Raw genomic sequence first — 17357 nt, forward strand, 5'->3', positions numbered from 1 at the left:
CTGCTGAGCCAGCATACTCATTAAGCCGTTCAACTAGTGAAACTCAGTGGGAGACTGTCCAACCGTCTGCCCACCTCTGAGGATTTTCGGCATGGCTGCACTGGCAGTCCAGAGTGAGATATTTATACGAGCCAAATGTTTGTGTGCCTCTACAGGCAATGCAGTTTATGTGGAGGGAAACAGGCACTCATAAAAAGCCACTGCCATCACATAAATAGATATTTATTTTTCTCAACGCATTGATTTTTTATTGTACACAAATGCCTCGTAAGATATCTTTATAAGCACCTTTGATGTCAACAGCAAACGGCAATATTCACATTTAATTAGCGTCTTGTGTGAGGAATGTCTCCCTCTGTTGTCAGTTCAGTTTATGTATTTATATCTCATTGTCCTCATTAGAGCATCACTGGGATTTTTATGGTCCTTCATCCCTTTAAAGGACTGATCACGCTGGGTTTCCAAAGCATTGGGTTCTGAGCTGACTGTGAAGTGATAGCATTCAGACAGGGCAGCTGCCATCGCTGCAGCAGCCTAACATCCGCAGCATGAAGAAGGAAAGGAGCTTTTCTCTCCTGTGGCAGTGTTTGTCTGTATTTGGACCAGGGCTTTGGTCTTTGGCTCTGTGCTTTGTACTCTGCACTTGGCTTGCAGGCCCTGTTTCCCTGTTCATCTCTCTCACCATCCACTCTCTCGCTCTCACTGTCTGACTGTGGCAAGCAGAGCTGCCTCGCATTTGGGCTCCAATCATGGGATGACTTTCCCCTTCCTGGTGCTCTCCTACTTGTTCTCAATGCATAATTGAAGTGCCTCTGGGTTCTTGGGCTGATTGAAGAGTCTTGTTGGTATGGCAGAGATCTAACTGCAGAATTCATCGGGGATGTCTAATAGCGTTTCTTCTGCCATTGTCCTGCCTATCTTTCTTTTTTGTGTCTTGTCCTCTAAGGGTAGAGGCTGTTGTCAGGTGTGAAAGATTGTGGATGTGTCAGCAGACAGCAGGGACAGCTCTGGACGGGCAGTGAAAGGCTTGTCTGTCTTTAATCCTTCCTGGCGCGATTGATTTAGAGTCACTTTGCGGTGAATAGGCCTCTCAGCTCTTCTTGGGAGTGAGAGACAGGGAAGGAGGGAGACACAGCAGACCCTGCATCATTGACAGGTGCATCACTGAAGACCCATAAGTGGGGTAATCTAGGCCCCTACTTCAAAGTGCCCTGCTAAGGCATCCAACCAGAACCACCATAGAATTGCACCGTTCTGAATGGTTGACTAAGCATTTGATGGATAGTGGGAACTCTACCTCTGTGGAAACATATCAGCACAGAACTGAAAAGACAAGTCTTTTTGTGTCGTGTGCTTACAGGACCCGGACAGAACAGAACATCCACCTGACCCCATAAAAGCTCAGTTGTCCACAAATTAAAGCGTACGTGTTCATAGAAAGCCTTGTGCTGTGTTATCAGCCGGTCCATGAGGCAGTGTGATTTTCTAGGTAATCTTTCACTTTGTGTGAGTCCGCCAGGACTTCACTGGGTGAATGAAACTTTAACCAGGCAGATATAGCCTTTTAATCTTACGCTCTGCATCTGTCTCGGCTCTTTGAATTCATGCAGTGTTTATTCTAGGCCTGAAAGCACTGTTTCCCTCAGTCACCACGGCAGACCCTGTGAATAATTTACTTGTTATACAACTCACATTGGCTGTACGCTATCCACTGGGGAATGACTAGGATGCCCCTAGGAAACCTGGGGAGTGGAGACAGGGCTGGGGAGTTTTACTGGAAAGCTGTAGATTGCCTAAAGCTTAGCTTGTCTACCATCATTAGGATAAATGTTGTGTCAGGAAATGTGGTGAAACACACGGGCCCTATAGTGGAAGGGTTAGGGATTCATTTCCGACTCTAACTACTAAGCGGTTAAAGTGGGATTTGGCAGGTGTGGGAACTGTAAGAGTAGATTACATATGTACACTGCCGCATGCTACTTTTCCTTTAGTCTAGAATGTTAATGCTCCTGTTGTGATCTTGCGCACCCCTACACATAGGCACGTAGAGAGGGGCTGGTAAAGAAAGTTAATGGATTTTTTTGACGGTCCACTGGTCCACCGATGTGGCAGCCCACCATGATTTATTTCAGTATCCCCAGTGGCCAGTAAACTGCTGCTTGACATTATTATGTATGACACTACCAATTAGATTTATTTACTTATTCATCGAAGGTGCCACAACACCGCTGCAGATCATTCTGGCCCACAGATGTACTTGAATCCAGCAAATTAGGTATTTGAAGAAGGACAGGTTGAGTCAAAGAGAAAATCGATCAGTAGTGATAATGTGAAAAATAATGTGCCATTCTTCTGTGTCAGGAGCGCTTTTGTTTTGTTTGCTCAAGTGTGGTCACCATGGAGGATAAATACAGTAAAAGTACTCATTTGTCAGGAAGAAACCTTAAAAAAATAACCTCTGACAGGCACACACAAACAGTCTCTCTAGAGAGTGTACTGTTGAAATGACTCCCTTTTCTTTCACAGCCTGCCTCAAAGAAGACCTTTTCCACTTGCTGGGTAGAGAATACAAATAGCCTTTCTTTACTTTTAGGCTATTTCACTCCTATTTGATGTTTACAGTTGCTTTATTATGTTTGTTTCTGTGATTTTGTTTCGCTCTCACAGTGGGCAGGCCATTTAGTATTTATATGGTAACATGAATTACAGGCTTGTGGTATCACATTGCGAGAAATGAAAAATCTTCTTTTTATCCAAGGTGAATATCCTCTGTCTTCATTTCAGTGCAAAATCGATGGCGGTTGAAGCACAAGATGTTGTGTGCTGCAAGTTAAAAAAAAATGTTTTTTTTTCCAAATAAAAAGAAAGATGGAGTTGCAGTAAAGGGCAGAGGGGATCGTGAAGTGATAAAGTGACTCCATCTTCAAGCAATTCAGTCAGGTTGGCATTTTCTCCAATTTTATGGTTTGTTGTGCTGTAATGGGAGAAGTGTTTTCTAATTACTTGAACAAAAGGTTAGTTTTCAGTATGGCACTGCAGATGTCCATAAAAGATTATTTTTTCGGTGTAAAAGACAGCTTCTTGGTTGATCAATTATTTACTCTAAGTTCTAAAGCCTTTAGTAAACTTCAGTAAGAGGCCTTAACACACACACACACACTCTCACATCCACACACACACATACACACGCATACATTCACTCACTCAAACTTCACAAACTAACTCATTGGAGCGTTGAGCCCTTGTGATGGGAGCAGCCACAGAGCGCAGCAGTAATTTGACAAAGGCTGTCATTCTTTACGACAGGATGTGACCTCTTTGAGCGCTCGGTGCGAAAAGGTCAATGTCCTTGAACATCCAGATATACACACACACACAGACACGCACACAAACACACACACCATGCTCCATACTCTCAGATGCCTTTTACTGGGGGGGGGTTGAAGGGGGGATCCTGCGTCAGGTGGATCCGTCTCCGTGACACTGAGACACTTATAGCAGATGCTGATAATTCTCTGAGCCAGCCATTCGGATGAAGGGTCAGCCTCCATTTTCTTCTTCTTCTTCTCTTCCCTCTAAGCTCAATCTCCTGGTCTCTCACACACATGTTACGTGTGCGTCCAATCTTTTAGGCTTTAATCCTTTCTATCTCTCTTTCACACATCTTATGGTTGACCTCCCTCACCTCTCCTTCCTGTTTGGAAAAGGAGCTTCACAGTTGCTTCACACACTGTTATTGCAATTATTTTCTTCTTGAGAATGTTACAGGGCCCAAACAGTGGGATCTCATTCATCCAGCCAGATAGAGTCACATCTCATGTCCTCCAATTTCCTCCAGCAGAAAGTTAATACTGCTCTTGTCTGCTTTCCTCTCTGCTGGGCTCCTTTTGTCACTTCTTTCACAAATGACATTTAGACACTGGACTCCATTCTGCCTTTCCATAGAGGTGCTCTCAAAATGTTGGCTAACACGTATGAAAAGGTCACATAGTCTCTCAGCCCGCTCTTACTCTTTCTCATTGATTTTTGAAAAAACAGCTCTGTATCAAGCACAATTACACACGCCCAGCATCCCTCCCTCCTGTCAGAAGTGCTTTTAACTTTCTAAACTCAATTCAGTGTTAAGAGCAGCCAGCTTTGTATTCCAGACAGCAAAAAATTTTTCATTATCACGGCTGGAAGATGTGTTCCTATCAGCCGCAAATAAGAAAGTAACCTTCAAAGTGATAAATAGGAAGGAAGCATCTCGGCGCTGCATCTAATGCATGGGAACGCCACAAAACAAAACATCAACACGGCAAAACAGACGAGCTGTTTTGACAGTGTTTTCCAGTAGCTGAATCAGAAATACATATTTGAAAATCAGAACTGCTGAAGCTTGTTAACACTGAAATAATGGCAAGCTGTCACACATCACCCTCAGTGGCTTAATGATGGGTCCGCACACTGCAGAGTTGCATACATGGATTCGAGGGGACAGTGAAAGTAGAGTAATAGCCCAGAGCGTCCGCTCTGGTTGTTTCTATCTGCACGGATAATTGGTGCAGAATCACACTGGGTCAAGTTGCATAGATACAGGCTCTGTCAATGAATAATCTTATGTAAGCAACGGTAAGGTTAGTAATACCACTGGACGTTTGTATTGAGTGACTTGCAGATCATATATGAAATGTGAGCGCTGGTCTCAGATCAGAAAGGCCATTGCATCAGTTGATGTATTGACTCACATTACATCATTCAGACCACAAGCGAGTTAAAGCATGACTGCATAAACTGTTATTTTTGTATTTCCAGGTCCTGAGAAAATATGGTAATATAATAATAGGCCAATTTATTCCTCCAACCCAAAAGTTAATCACAACCCTGCAGCATCTACAACTCCACTCTACCACTCTGATTGATGTAATAACAATGACTGCCTTCATAGTAATCCTTCTCCATGACTGTTTACACGCCTCTTCTGTCGTTGGGGACCCTTTGATGGTTCCCTACTGATGCGATATCAAAACGTGACACACAATTAAAGGAAGATAAGGAGCTTGGCTTAGGAGCTCAGGGTCAGGCTCAGTCGCACACACCAAGGTCAGATAACCAGCAAGATCACAGCTTATACTGGAGGCACTTCCTGTGGTGCCGCCACAGAGGTCCGATGACGCCGCATTGTAGTAATAGTAGTAGTAATGGTAGTAGAAGCAGGGCAGAGATTAGACCGTGTTCCTCGTAGGCTCAGATCAGACAGATTGAGTGGGGGCTGGGTGGTTTCACAGTCACTTAAGAGAGTGACACACTTGGACGAGCTCCCTTCACTGCGCATTAAACACAATTAAGTGAAGGCACTGTATCCCTCCCCACCTGGACTCTTAAACCCCTCGGTGTTCCCCCTCACTAACTGTAAATCTGCTCCATCTATCTGGCCTCTTAAACGCGCCATTCCTCCCTCGCTTCCTCGAGCCTTTCCTCACGCTCTATATGATCGGGCCTTCTGAAGAGTGTCAGCTGTGATTTCGTATATTAGCCACTCTGCATAGGGACATGACCTTTACCAGCATTTTTCAATTGACACCTTCATTCTCCCCTTTTTAATCAGGGAAGCATAAAGGGCCAGCAGGTGCCTCCCAGCGAATACACTTCCCTCTGAATTATGTAGGAGATGGATGATTGAAAGTCTTTCGAGCACCACTGCACCACCCCCTCTCCACCCCACCTAGCCCATCCCCGCCCCCACCCCCATCTCTCTGTCCAAGGATTGGCTTCACTTTGAGTCACAGACTCATTCTGGGTGAGAACCTAGTGCGACTTTATTTCATCCATCTCTGAGTAAACAAGTGTCCTCCTCCAACCTTGACAGCCTCACTAAGACTTTGTTAGACTTCAGTCTTTCACAGAGTCACAACCTGTGCAGCGCAGTCAACGGTGGTGGAATTTGAACACTCTCGAGCAGGGCTTTCATCTGTCCTGAGTCATTTATGTACAGTCCTGATTCCCTCCTTCTGTCTTTTAATTGCATCTAGTCATTTCTTAGTCCTCAGGAGAGCACTTGTATCATTCATCCATCTGGGTGTGCAGATGTATATACACGCCGAAGCGCTCTCTCCCATGGCAGTCAGCCCTCGCAGAGTCTAACCTCACTACTCGAAGGTCACAGGTTAATGAGAGTGAGACCGCGCTCATCTTGACACATGAGAGGGGGGTTGCTTGAACTGAGTTTATGGGTCCACAGATCCTACAGGACTCATTAGACCTGAGGCATCTCTCACCACCTCATGAGGTTTGCATTTCAAACCCCAAAGTTAGTTACATGTCATCACCTAACATCACTGAGAGCCTCTCAGTGGAGTCCGTGATGTACTTTAGGTCTTTGTTTGCCTGTGGTGCGATATGACTGATCAACAGACCTGTGTCATTAGTCAAACTAAAGCTACACTACAAGTGCTGAAAGTGCAGCACATTTCCAGGTTTATTATCAGTTGCGCTATTTGTCAGTTAAACTTTGTCATCTCAAGAAAATTAGCGCTGTGTGTGGTGGATTCATTATTTCATTCTGAAGGAGAAAAAGGGAAACGGCAGAGATTTATACATAATAGCTACCTGATGAGGACTGTGTGCGTGTATGCTTTATATGAATGTATGCCTCGGAGTGTTTGTTTGCATGCACAGCAGGATTGTTGTACATATTTCTGACAGGCATTAAATTGTTCTGAAGCAGCAGTGCGAAGATGAGAAACTAAGAAGGGAGCAGTGCAAGCAGACGGGAAGAAAGGGCGGCGGTGCGATGATTTACCATGGTGCCTTTCCATATTTTACCTCATTTGGGATTTTTTTTTTTTTTTTTTTCATTCATGGAAAGACTGCTGTGGGTATTTCATTTTATTAGGCGCAGGCAAAAATGTCACCACTTAGCTCCTAGCCTAAATCTCTCCAAGTGTTGTACTGCTCTTATCTCTGAAAGATGGACCAACACATCAGCAGGCAGGGGCACTTCACTGCGCCAATCAAAGCCATAAACACTTTAATGCATTAATGGACTCACATTCCAGACCTCACACACATCAGCTGGGGGGCTGGCCTGGCAGTTTGACAGGGAGGAATTAGGGAATTGCTCCCTCTAGGTGAATTTCAAGTCTACTGCAGGTGGTTTTGGAAAGTTTTCATTCTAGGGGGTGGCAGTAATTACATCTCTGTTTGTTCTGGATTTAACGTAATCAGCTCAAACGTGCAAAACCAGCACGGCCCAAGTCCAATTTTTGGTCTAATCTCTTGCAGAGCTGTTATTGGCTTATCATAGTTGTAATTGGTGTAAACCCTCTTGTTTTGTTTTTTTGGGGGTTTTTTTGTTTTGTTTTTGAGCAGTGTTTGCTGATGGATGACTGCGTGGGTGATTCCCTGGGCAGCCTGTTGAGCCTGTTGCACTGAGAGAGCTGAAAATGATCATGTTTGTTAATCATTTTTGTAGCCAGCCCTGCAAAGATAGCAACTTATCAGCTGTTTGTTTTCTCACCTTGTCGTGTGTCTCATCTTTTGCCTTGCAGTTATGTGGGTGCGGGCTGCTCGGCGTGGGCATCTGGCTCTCTGTGTCCCAGGGCAGCTTCGCCACCTTCTCGCCCTCATTCCCCTCACTGTCGGCTGCCAACATGGTCATCGCCATCGGCGCCATCGTCATGGTAACGGGCTTTCTCGGTTGCCTGGGTGCCATCAAGGAGAACAAGTGCCTGCTTCTGAGTGTGAGTTAAATCTGCATAACTACTCAGTACCCCGTTATAAACAACAAACACACACAGACTACTGTCCAGTCATAAACGGCACACACTGCAGCTCCTTCTCTCACTCCTTTTCTCACATGCCCCCACATCACTCATGAAAATATTGACAGAAATGTCTTGTGGAGACAGACTCTCACATATGTGTCTCTACACCTACACATGCTGGTCACAGGCCAGCGAGAACTCAGAAATGGATTTGTATTTCTCCTCCAGCCGGAACCTCGGCGGAGGTAGACGACTGACAGAAGGAGTTCAATCTGCTTTGTATCAAACCTCAGGGGCTCAGAGAGGAAAATTCAAGCTGAGCGGTGGGATTCTTCCTCTCTGCAAATTAACACCAACGCATTCATGTCATTTTCATGGCTTTGGTCATAGCCCAGCAAAAGAGTTGTCAGTCAGTCAGGCCTACTGTGTCACCATTACTGTATAACTGTATGTACACAGCACAGCAAAGGCACTTGATATTCTTCTGATCCATAACTGAGAATGTTCTATTATTCATTACAAAGACTACTCTGTCTTGACGTTGCACTGTTTGGGCAAAGTTGTACAAGTGTTTTATCTTAAGCACAAGTTAATTACAAAAGTTCACCCAGTGGAATGAGGTTTGTGTGAATCCACTGCAGAAAAAAAAGAAAAAACTTTCATGTATAGAAACTTTAAATGAGAAGTGGAGTTGGGGCACTGGGTACTTAACATCACAAACAGCTCAATCCCTTGAAGCTCTTGCATCAGTCAAAAGCCCCACCAAATCCTCAGTGTTCGACATGGCTTCCTTCACCTGCCTAACAACTGTGAAGCAGAGAGAGGAAGAGAGCAGAGCGCAGGGAGGGAGAGATGGAGGGAGGGGTGAGAAAGACGACTGGAATGAAAAAACAGACTTTATGGGAAGTTCTGATGTTTCTCATTAAGTCTCTCGCCACATCTTTGCGTGGCAGCGTTTCATATTTGGCCACAATAATTCTGTGTAGCACAGAGGTGTCTGCGAGTCCTTTTTTTCCTTAGCCTGTCTGTCCTAACATACCTATGGCTGGTGATGGAGGGGGTTGGTTGGGGGTGGGGGTTGGGATGTGGAAGGAACTGGAAACATCAGAGTGGGTTTGAATCTCCTAAAGCAAACAGATCTAAGCGTTTACCTTGACGTATTACCTCTGTAGTTACTCTGTGGACAACTCTCCCTGGATTAGTAATATTCAAAGCCAAGACATCCCCAGCAGTAAGTTTTAAGTCTCTTTTTTTGCTGCCAAAAGTTGTTTACTGAGACAAATTAAAAGAAGAGAAAACACTGAAATATCTGGCTGAAACAGCAACACTTTAAAACCTCGAAAGTGTGAATTGCTAGGAAATGAGAACATACGCCCACAAAGCTGTACACATTCTCGCATAGAGCCATCGTATCGCCACCAGTATAGTGCAGAGAAGCTGCTCCTTTGACTTTCGGCACCAGGAAAATGTGACAAGCCGACTGTGAAGGCACAGCAGTGATACACTAAACTGGCAACCCAGATAGTCAACCAACAACAAACTGCTTTAACTATTTCATTTGGGCCTTGACACATAAATTGCCTACCCCCTCCCTCAATGGGTTTGGAATTAATGGGGTTTTTCTAGAATCTGGGTTCGCGTGCCTCCTCCCATGCTGTGCAGAAGAGCTTGGTAAATATTGAGCCGTAAGACAAGTAGGGAGGGGAGAATAGTTGATGAGATGCAAGGCTGTGTTGGAAATTAATCTTAGGAAGTATTAAACCTTCTTCCCCTCTTCTCACACGTTCACAAACCCTGCAGCACTTAGATTCTCCTATTTCATCTGCCTCTCTCTGTCTCTGCTCAGCCCATTTTTGAGTGTATTTTATTATTAAGGAATCTGGTTTGCTGTGTATACTGCTGCCAAACTGAAATCATTAACTCTAACCTTAAAGCAATAGCTCAGCATTTTAGGAAATACACTTGTTTATTTTCATGCTGGGACTTAAATGACAAGATCGACTGTACAGATCCTCATATCTGTACATTATATATGAAGCAACAGCCAGCAGCCGGTTAGCTTAGCTTAGCATAGAGATTAGAAACAGGGTGAAACAGCCCACCTGGCTCTGACCAAAAGTAACAAAATGCATCCGATAGCACTTCTGCGACTCACTAATTAACTCATTTAATAGTTACCATACAAGCATTTAGAAGTCTTAACAAGAGAGCAAAAAACAAATTATTTCTTTGACCTAAATTAACTCGTAGGTATAGAAGGAATCACATGCTCACACGGTGCATATTTAGTAAAAGTGACTTGTATGTCATCTCCAGTCATGTAATGGCTGTTCCTCACATCCTGTAACACTCAGAGACTCAAACGACTCCAGCAGAGCCCTACTCTCGCAGGTTTATATGTAATAAATTTTCATTGGTATGACACGGTGGATTTACTATACTGCTATAGCAACTGTTAAAAGAAGACTCTCCCTCCCTCTCTCTCTCTCTGACAGTTCTTCATTGTCCTGCTGATAATTCTCCTGGCAGAGCTGATATTGCTCATCCTGTTCTTTGTGTACTCAGATAAGGTAAGTTCATTTTGTGTTCCATGTTATGTCTGAATGTTAAAACTTGTCTCTCTTATTGTTCCAGTTAACCTTCTCTGTACAGTCTAACACTTTACCACAGCTTATCCATAGTGTGCACACACACAATGCTGAGCCTGTGAGGCATATACTGCGATTTCCAGCCTTGGAAAGTTTTAAAACTTGCACACAAACACAAATACACACACACACACACACACAAATTACCACACACAACTACACAAGGCAATAAAAGGTGTTAGCTTGACAAACATATCCATGTTCCAGTTGCTTCTGGGGGTCAGGGTTTACTCTTTTCATATCTGGCTGATTCTGAGGCGGGAGGTTGAATGTCTTCATTCTGCTATTAACCCAGGAGTCAAAGGTTAGGCTCAAGAAGCAGCACAATTCCCACCAGTTGGCTCCTGTAATTGGTCCCCAGTACATTTCCCATGACCCCTGAGTGGTCTCGAGTCAGGTGGATGTCTATGTAGTGACAACAGATGATGCTATATAAAGATCTGGGTATAACTGACAGACAAATTCTTCTCTGCCCTCAATCAAGTCTCTCCACAAATGTTTCATCCTGAAGATGACAAATGTCTTGTGCAGGACAAGCAGTGGAGTCTTCTATCCGTTTTCAAGGACACAGTGCTGATAGATCAGTCTGTGTATATATTCAAAGTATTTATGTTGCCCAGCCCTCGGGATGTCGGCTAATTCTCCCTCTTTGTTCTGAGGTTATTGTTCAAACTTAGTTTCTCAGGCAGATAAAGAAATTCATTTAGCAGCCAATCCATTCTCAGATTTGGATCAGGTCTCACAGGCACACCCTGTCAGGAGTAAATATGTCTGTTACCTTATCTCCAAAATATTACCGGCTTAACTCTGAAAAAAAAAAATCCAAATGCTGATCCCTCCAGTGGAATTTAAATAGAGAGACTCTTGACTTGACTCCCATCATCTATGAAGTAGTGGAAAAGATAGCCAAGTAGGGCTGAGGATTTCTTAAATGAGAAATCAAATGAGTCCCTTACAAAATGAGAATTTAGTAAGGGATAGGACATCAGTCGGGGAGAACGGTCTCATTCACACCAGTTTAAACGATTAGCAATTGTACTTTGTTTGCCCCAACTTGCTAAATCATAGTGTGTTTATTTTGGCTTAGACCTAATGGGATATGAAACCATAATAATGCTGGTCGCTACCAAATATATTTCCATTTATTGGTCTTCAAATGTCATTGAAAAAAAGGCCATTACAGCAAATTATATGTTATTGGACATGGCATTTTCAGATGGCTTCCAAAGAAGACGTCCAGCAAATTTGAGGAAATTGTGAGGTGCTATTGCTCAGATGGCATCGGATGTTAAAGAACGTCAGGATTAGATGAAGGACAATCGATATCCATCACATGAGGCCTTCAGATATTGCTCTCTGTTTTGTTTCCTCTCTCCTCTTGGCTTGCTTCTCTCCAGTGAGATCTGGTATGCCGTGTGAGGCTCTCCTCATCCTCTGCTACAGGCTGTGATCAGAGGAATCACTAATTCACTTCTCCTATTTGATCTCCTAATCACAAGGCATTTATTAACAAGTCTGGAAGACATACAGTAGTTGGAAGCTTTTAAACGTGTATCAGACAGAGCCCAGCAAAACAGATATTTTAGTCTTTCAAATAGGTCATCTTTGAGTCACGAGTGACGCTTCTGCGAACTGTGCTCGTTTCAGGTGACAAGTTGTCAACCAGATGTAGGCGAGGCACGAACGTACAGTATCAGCTTTTGGTGCAGGAACTAATTTTTTTCACTGCTTTCATTTAGCCCCCCACCCCCACCCCCATTCCACCGTGCCATTTCCGCATTTCCAACAGTTTAATCCTGCTTAAGAAGCACAGCTCTTTCTTCTGAATGGAGAATTTCTCTCTCGTCTTCTTCACCCCACCAGCCTTCCTGCAAGGTATGGCTTATGTGCAGGTACCCCCCTCTTTGGCTTCACTGCCCAGTGGTGTTAAGCTCTCTGATTAAATGCCATGTAGAGGCCGTAGTATAATAAAGGCTGGGCCCTGCAGTTAGCTACCAGCTGACTACAGCAGATGGCTGGGCCACAAACCAGATTACAGCCATCCATCTTTAACGCTGTGACCTCATTGTGCCTCCGTCGGCCCAACACACCAAGCCGAACACTACTGAAAGTTTATTAGCTCAGAATGAGGAAGCAGGACCTGGCAAACAGAGGAGACAAGCGCCGGAGCATGTGCATGGGGATGTAGGGAGATGGGGAAAAAAACGAAAATGCAGAAAGCTGGTAAGGGTTTGGATGGTGGGAAAGCAGGTGGACATAGGTGAGAGAAAAGGGGAGGTGAGATATCAAAGCCAGAGAAAAAAACATGAATGTGTTAGGGAGTCAGGGAGGGAAGGTGTTAGAGAAGAGAGGGAGAAGTACATAAAATAGTCTAAAGAGAGGATCAAAAGAGGGAAAATGTGAGAAAAGTGATGTGACATGTCAGTGTAAAGTTTTAGAAAGGGGAGTCAGAAGAAAGGCAATGATGTCCTGGAGCAGGAAGGAAGGTTTGCCACATAACAGACTGGTTTGGAGAGCAAGTAAAGCTATGCCACATCCCTGATGTGTTGAATTTGTTTACAAGCAGAACCATGTTCAGTCCCCCGTCATGCTTTATTTTTCCAGGCCAATTACAGCGCAGTAGCAGGGGGTCTTTCCCTCTCTCTGTCGAGTGCCCTGGCCTCAGGCTACCCGGCACAGGCTTGCAGAGCAACTGAGGGAAATAAGTATCCTTTTTAATGACATGCTGTTGGGGACCTCTGGCTCTGATGCTGTTTCTCTCCACATCATTTATTACACTTTCAGGGAAGTTAGCGAAAGCACTTGTTCAGAGCTGTGCAACAAGAGCAGCAGTGAAATTCTGTTGGCTTCTGTTCTTAGGGTCATAAGAGTTTGATGATTAAAGTCCTGACAGTACACATGTGACCCAAAAATGATTGTGTAGAATATAAGGGTACTAACCCCCTTTGAAAGAGGTACAGTATAATGAATGCAACAAATTATAAATTTAAAAAAAAAGAAAAAAAAAAAAAGAGGAAGATTCAGTGTGTTGATTATCTTTGAAGAGCTAATGATGAGAGTTGGGGTGTGACTGTCACGTCAGTGTTTTGTTACGAGGTAACACTCTCTCAGCTGACTGGAGATAAGCCAACAGTGACTCAGTGATCTGACAATACAGAAAAAGACTCGCTTTATGTCAGTCAAGGAAACAGTACAATAAGTGACAATTTGTTCTTGCTTGTGCAGCTGTTCGCGACTTCATAGGGTGAATCATGTTTAAAGATAGATACTTCCACTGCAAAGTGGAAATGTGGTCTGCATTGCATGCCCTCTTTTACTCTAAAGACCCTTCTCTGTTACAGTTTTACCTTTGGTGTCATTTTTGAGGCTGTCTCAATGAAGTAGTAACAAAAAGTAATGCCTTCATACTGCTGTGGCCCGAGGCATCCGTCTGTCCAGTCCTCATCACATATAAAGTGCATGTTTGGATGGAAGTGGATGTAAAATGCAACTTGACTGGTTGATGGAGGCAAACAACCGAGAGGCGGTAATTCCACTTTTTTTAAAGAAATTGTACTGAAGAGACTGTGATTCATTTGGAATTAAACACTGTAACATTGTTTGAAGACTGTAATTGCTCAAAGTAAATAGCAGTTGGGTAAAAGTGAATAAAATTCACACACAATACACTAATTGCTCTTCTATACACCCATCACATCACCTACTGTAAATAAGCAATGTTTTGTGAGCATCTCTAAATGCTTCACAGCATTTGCCGAATTCCTGAGACGCCACTTTTTAGCCAGTTGTACTCGAAGGTAAAACTAATGTGAAAGAAATACGAGGGAATCAACACTGCTCTAAATTTGTGCTTCCATGGCAGAGTTAGTCTAATCACTTACATGGCGCAGAGGTGACTTTTACTGTAGGAACAAGAAGATGGATTTCTGGTGCATATTGGACTATGACAAAAAAAAAAAAAAAAATGACCAAAAAAAAAAAAGTCACACTTCTAAAAATCAGAGCAGTCAGCTCAGTCACGGTTATGTACTCTTGTAAGGAGTAAGTAGGGTGGCTTCATGTCTGCGCAATGACAGATCCCACTGTTTCTGCTCCCCGAAGGAGTTTATATGTCACCGGATCTGGGGCCCAGTTCAGACAGTAAGGTGTCTCAGCACTGGAATTATTAATATCACATCACACTGGTCCCAGAGCAGAGAATACAGAACTATTCCAAAGCATCTTTCTTTCTTTGGTAAAGCTGAAAAATAGCGTTGTTCAAAGAATAAAACAAACTGAAAACCAACTACCTTGCCGTTTGGTAATTTTAGTACTCACTGGATGTATTGTATTATTGCTGTATCTGAACTGACAGACTGATGTTTATCAGACGATCCACCATCCACTCTCTGTTCTCTGCTGTCGTGCACCCTGACAGAATACAAACACCAATTTGGATAGAAAGCCTACTCCTCCCTCCGCCCTGTCAACATGTATATCTGCACTTCTCCCTTTGTTTACTCTCCTTCTGTGGCTCTTGTGAAGTCGTGTTCTCCCGACCGACTGAGCTCAACCCTTTAGATTTTCAGTGATGAATGGTTCTGTCCTCTATTGCCGAGCGTGGACTTGGTCAGCCCAGAGGACACTGCCAGCTTATCTGTGTAATGACAAGTATGAGTCGCGTCTCAGGGTTTTGTCAATATGCCACATGTGAAGTATTGCTTTGATGCCCTGTGGCAACTTTCACAGAAAACTTACCATGAGTTAGATGTTGCCAAAGTTTGGTTTCAGATGGTTATTTGTGAACAATTTCCAGTTCAAGCGACACGTGTCTCAGTCAAGAAGTTGGTTTTCCTTATCAGAAAAAAATAGGCTAATGCAACAAAGGATGTGTTTGTATCTGCTCCTTTCGCAAGCAGAAAATAGGTCAGAGTGTTGCAAGATCAAATCCCTGTTTGTTCTGCAGTCATTTGTCTGCCTCTCGTTAGCAGTATATCTGGATCATTAAGTTTAATTTCAGGCTGTAACAAAGACTTCCACACATAAAATGGAGAAAGACGTGCAGAGACTTACTGGAGACTCTGAAGATGATTTTTATTGTAGTAGGGGGCCCCCTGCTCTCTAGTGACTGTGTTAGTGCGAGGAGTCAGTAATGAGCGAGCAGCATCACACATAGATGGAGAGGAGAAGATAGAGGATAAAAACAAAGTGCCAGGCAGAGATTGATGATGCTGCTCTTCAGCTCATTTTCCTGCATGAGGACAGATATGATGGGGCCTGCAGCCCGGGGTGCAATACACAGATTCAGTCCTCTGCATCAGCAAAGTTACAGAGCGAGAAAAGAAGAATGTGATTTGAAATGATACTAATCTTATTTCAAAGGTTTTAGAGGACGTTTTAAATCGGTCTTGCATGATTAATGATTACCAAAGCAGTTTATTGCCAAGGAAACTTTAATTACTTGGTAAAAAAAAAAAAAGAAAAACAGTTTGACTTTTATGTTTAATTCAGCAAATAGTTTTCTTGTGCCTTGCAGCTCAGAAAACAAGGGTTTCAGGCTTTCTCTTGGCACCATTAAAATGCTGAACCACCTAAAGCTTAATTTAGTTTTCCATAAGATCAAAGGAAGGCTTGGTCTGTCTCTCACACAGTACAGCGTACACAGGTGGTTAGTCAAGTGATATTAAATTTCATTTTATAGAGATTGAAAAATAATGTCTGAATCTGAAGAGACATTGTTCAGTTAGACAATGTCTGTTCAGCTAGGGTTGAGAAAAGCAGCTGGAGAAAAGCTGAAAGCACCTTGTTGTGTCAGGCAGTGACTGACATGATGCCGTTTCTCTTATTGTGATCTTATCGTTGTGATTTTTTTCTTTCTTTTTAAATTCCAGGGCACCGTCTGAGGCCTTAAGCTTTAACTATTAGAGCAAGTGTGCTCCTTTTGTTGTGGTATAACTTGTATTTGCCTGTGATGCTGTACAGGATGGTTCTGGCAGTACATGTCATTTTTCCAGTAATAATTACCCTATATCTGAAGCACCTCTCAATCTGTCCTGCCAGTTAGCAAATCCCCACAGGCAAAGCGAACTGCAGGAGAACTAAAGCTCTGATTTTGTATCTCATTAACACATCCGATGAGATATTAATCTCCATCAGACATGGCACAACCCTGAGCACATTGTTGGGGTTCAGTCAAGAAGAAAGTGATTTGCTAGCTCTGCTGTGGAGCACGTTGAGTGTGGGACGCGACACGACACATGACGTGTCAGATCTGCAGTCATCATGCAAAAGTCCAAGTCACTGTATCAGAGGTATTTATAGATGACAAGCAAAAAAAATAACCTGTAAGCTGTGTAGTTTCAGCTGTTTTCCACTGGTATTTTGGTGTTTTGGTATTTTGCGTCGACATCCTGGCTGTTGCTGTCACCTGTCTATGCACTCTTCTCATCATGATTAGTCAGTTCACAAAAAAAAGAATCCATGATCAATCATACACAACCTTCTAAAAACAGAAAGAAGCACTTCCCTGCATGTCATGGACAATTATCATATACATCTGCGTGAAAAAGACACTGACAGTTTGAAGAGATCAAAACAACACCCTTAAAAACACTCCAGCTTCCACTGCTTACTCGAATATAAAAACTGTAATTAATGCTGTACTTCAATTGACAGCTTTTGCTGAGCCAGCCCCTTTAAAACCAAGGTCTCTAACCAAGGCTGTTTTTATCTTTCTCGTCTCCAGGTGAGTGAGAATGCTAAGCAGGATCTGAAGGATGGCCTGGCTCTCTACAACTCAGAAAACAACATAGGCCTGCGAAACGCCTGGAACATCATCCAGGCAGAGGTAGGCAGACCTCACACCATGCATTACACCAAATGTTAGAAGCATTAGCATTATTGGTCAATCACAAAACTAGAAAAGATACATAAATGCAAAGTTTTACAGAAATATTTCAGTTAATGTATTTCCTAGCTTGTAGCT

General features: G+C 43.3%; 1 protein-coding gene across 3 annotated transcripts in view; it reads left to right on the plus strand.

The window, feature by feature from the left end:
- tspan9a (tetraspanin 9a) overlaps positions 1-17357 on the plus strand; it is a 153992-nt gene that overhangs the window by 126060 nt on the left and 10575 nt on the right. For all 3 annotated transcript variants that reach the window (XM_041038697.1, XM_041038698.1, XM_041038695.1), the window contains 3 exons: positions 7530-7721; positions 10241-10315; positions 17118-17219. In XM_041038697.1, the coding sequence (XP_040894631.1) occupies positions 7530-7721; positions 10241-10315; positions 17118-17219 (369 nt within the window). The remainder of the gene's footprint in view (positions 1-7529; positions 7722-10240; positions 10316-17117; positions 17220-17357) is intronic.

Source organism: Toxotes jaculatrix, chromosome 5 (assembly GCF_017976425.1).
Source record: "Toxotes jaculatrix isolate fToxJac2 chromosome 5, fToxJac2.pri, whole genome shotgun sequence".
Lineage (NCBI taxonomy): Eukaryota > Metazoa > Chordata > Actinopteri > Toxotidae > Toxotes > Toxotes jaculatrix.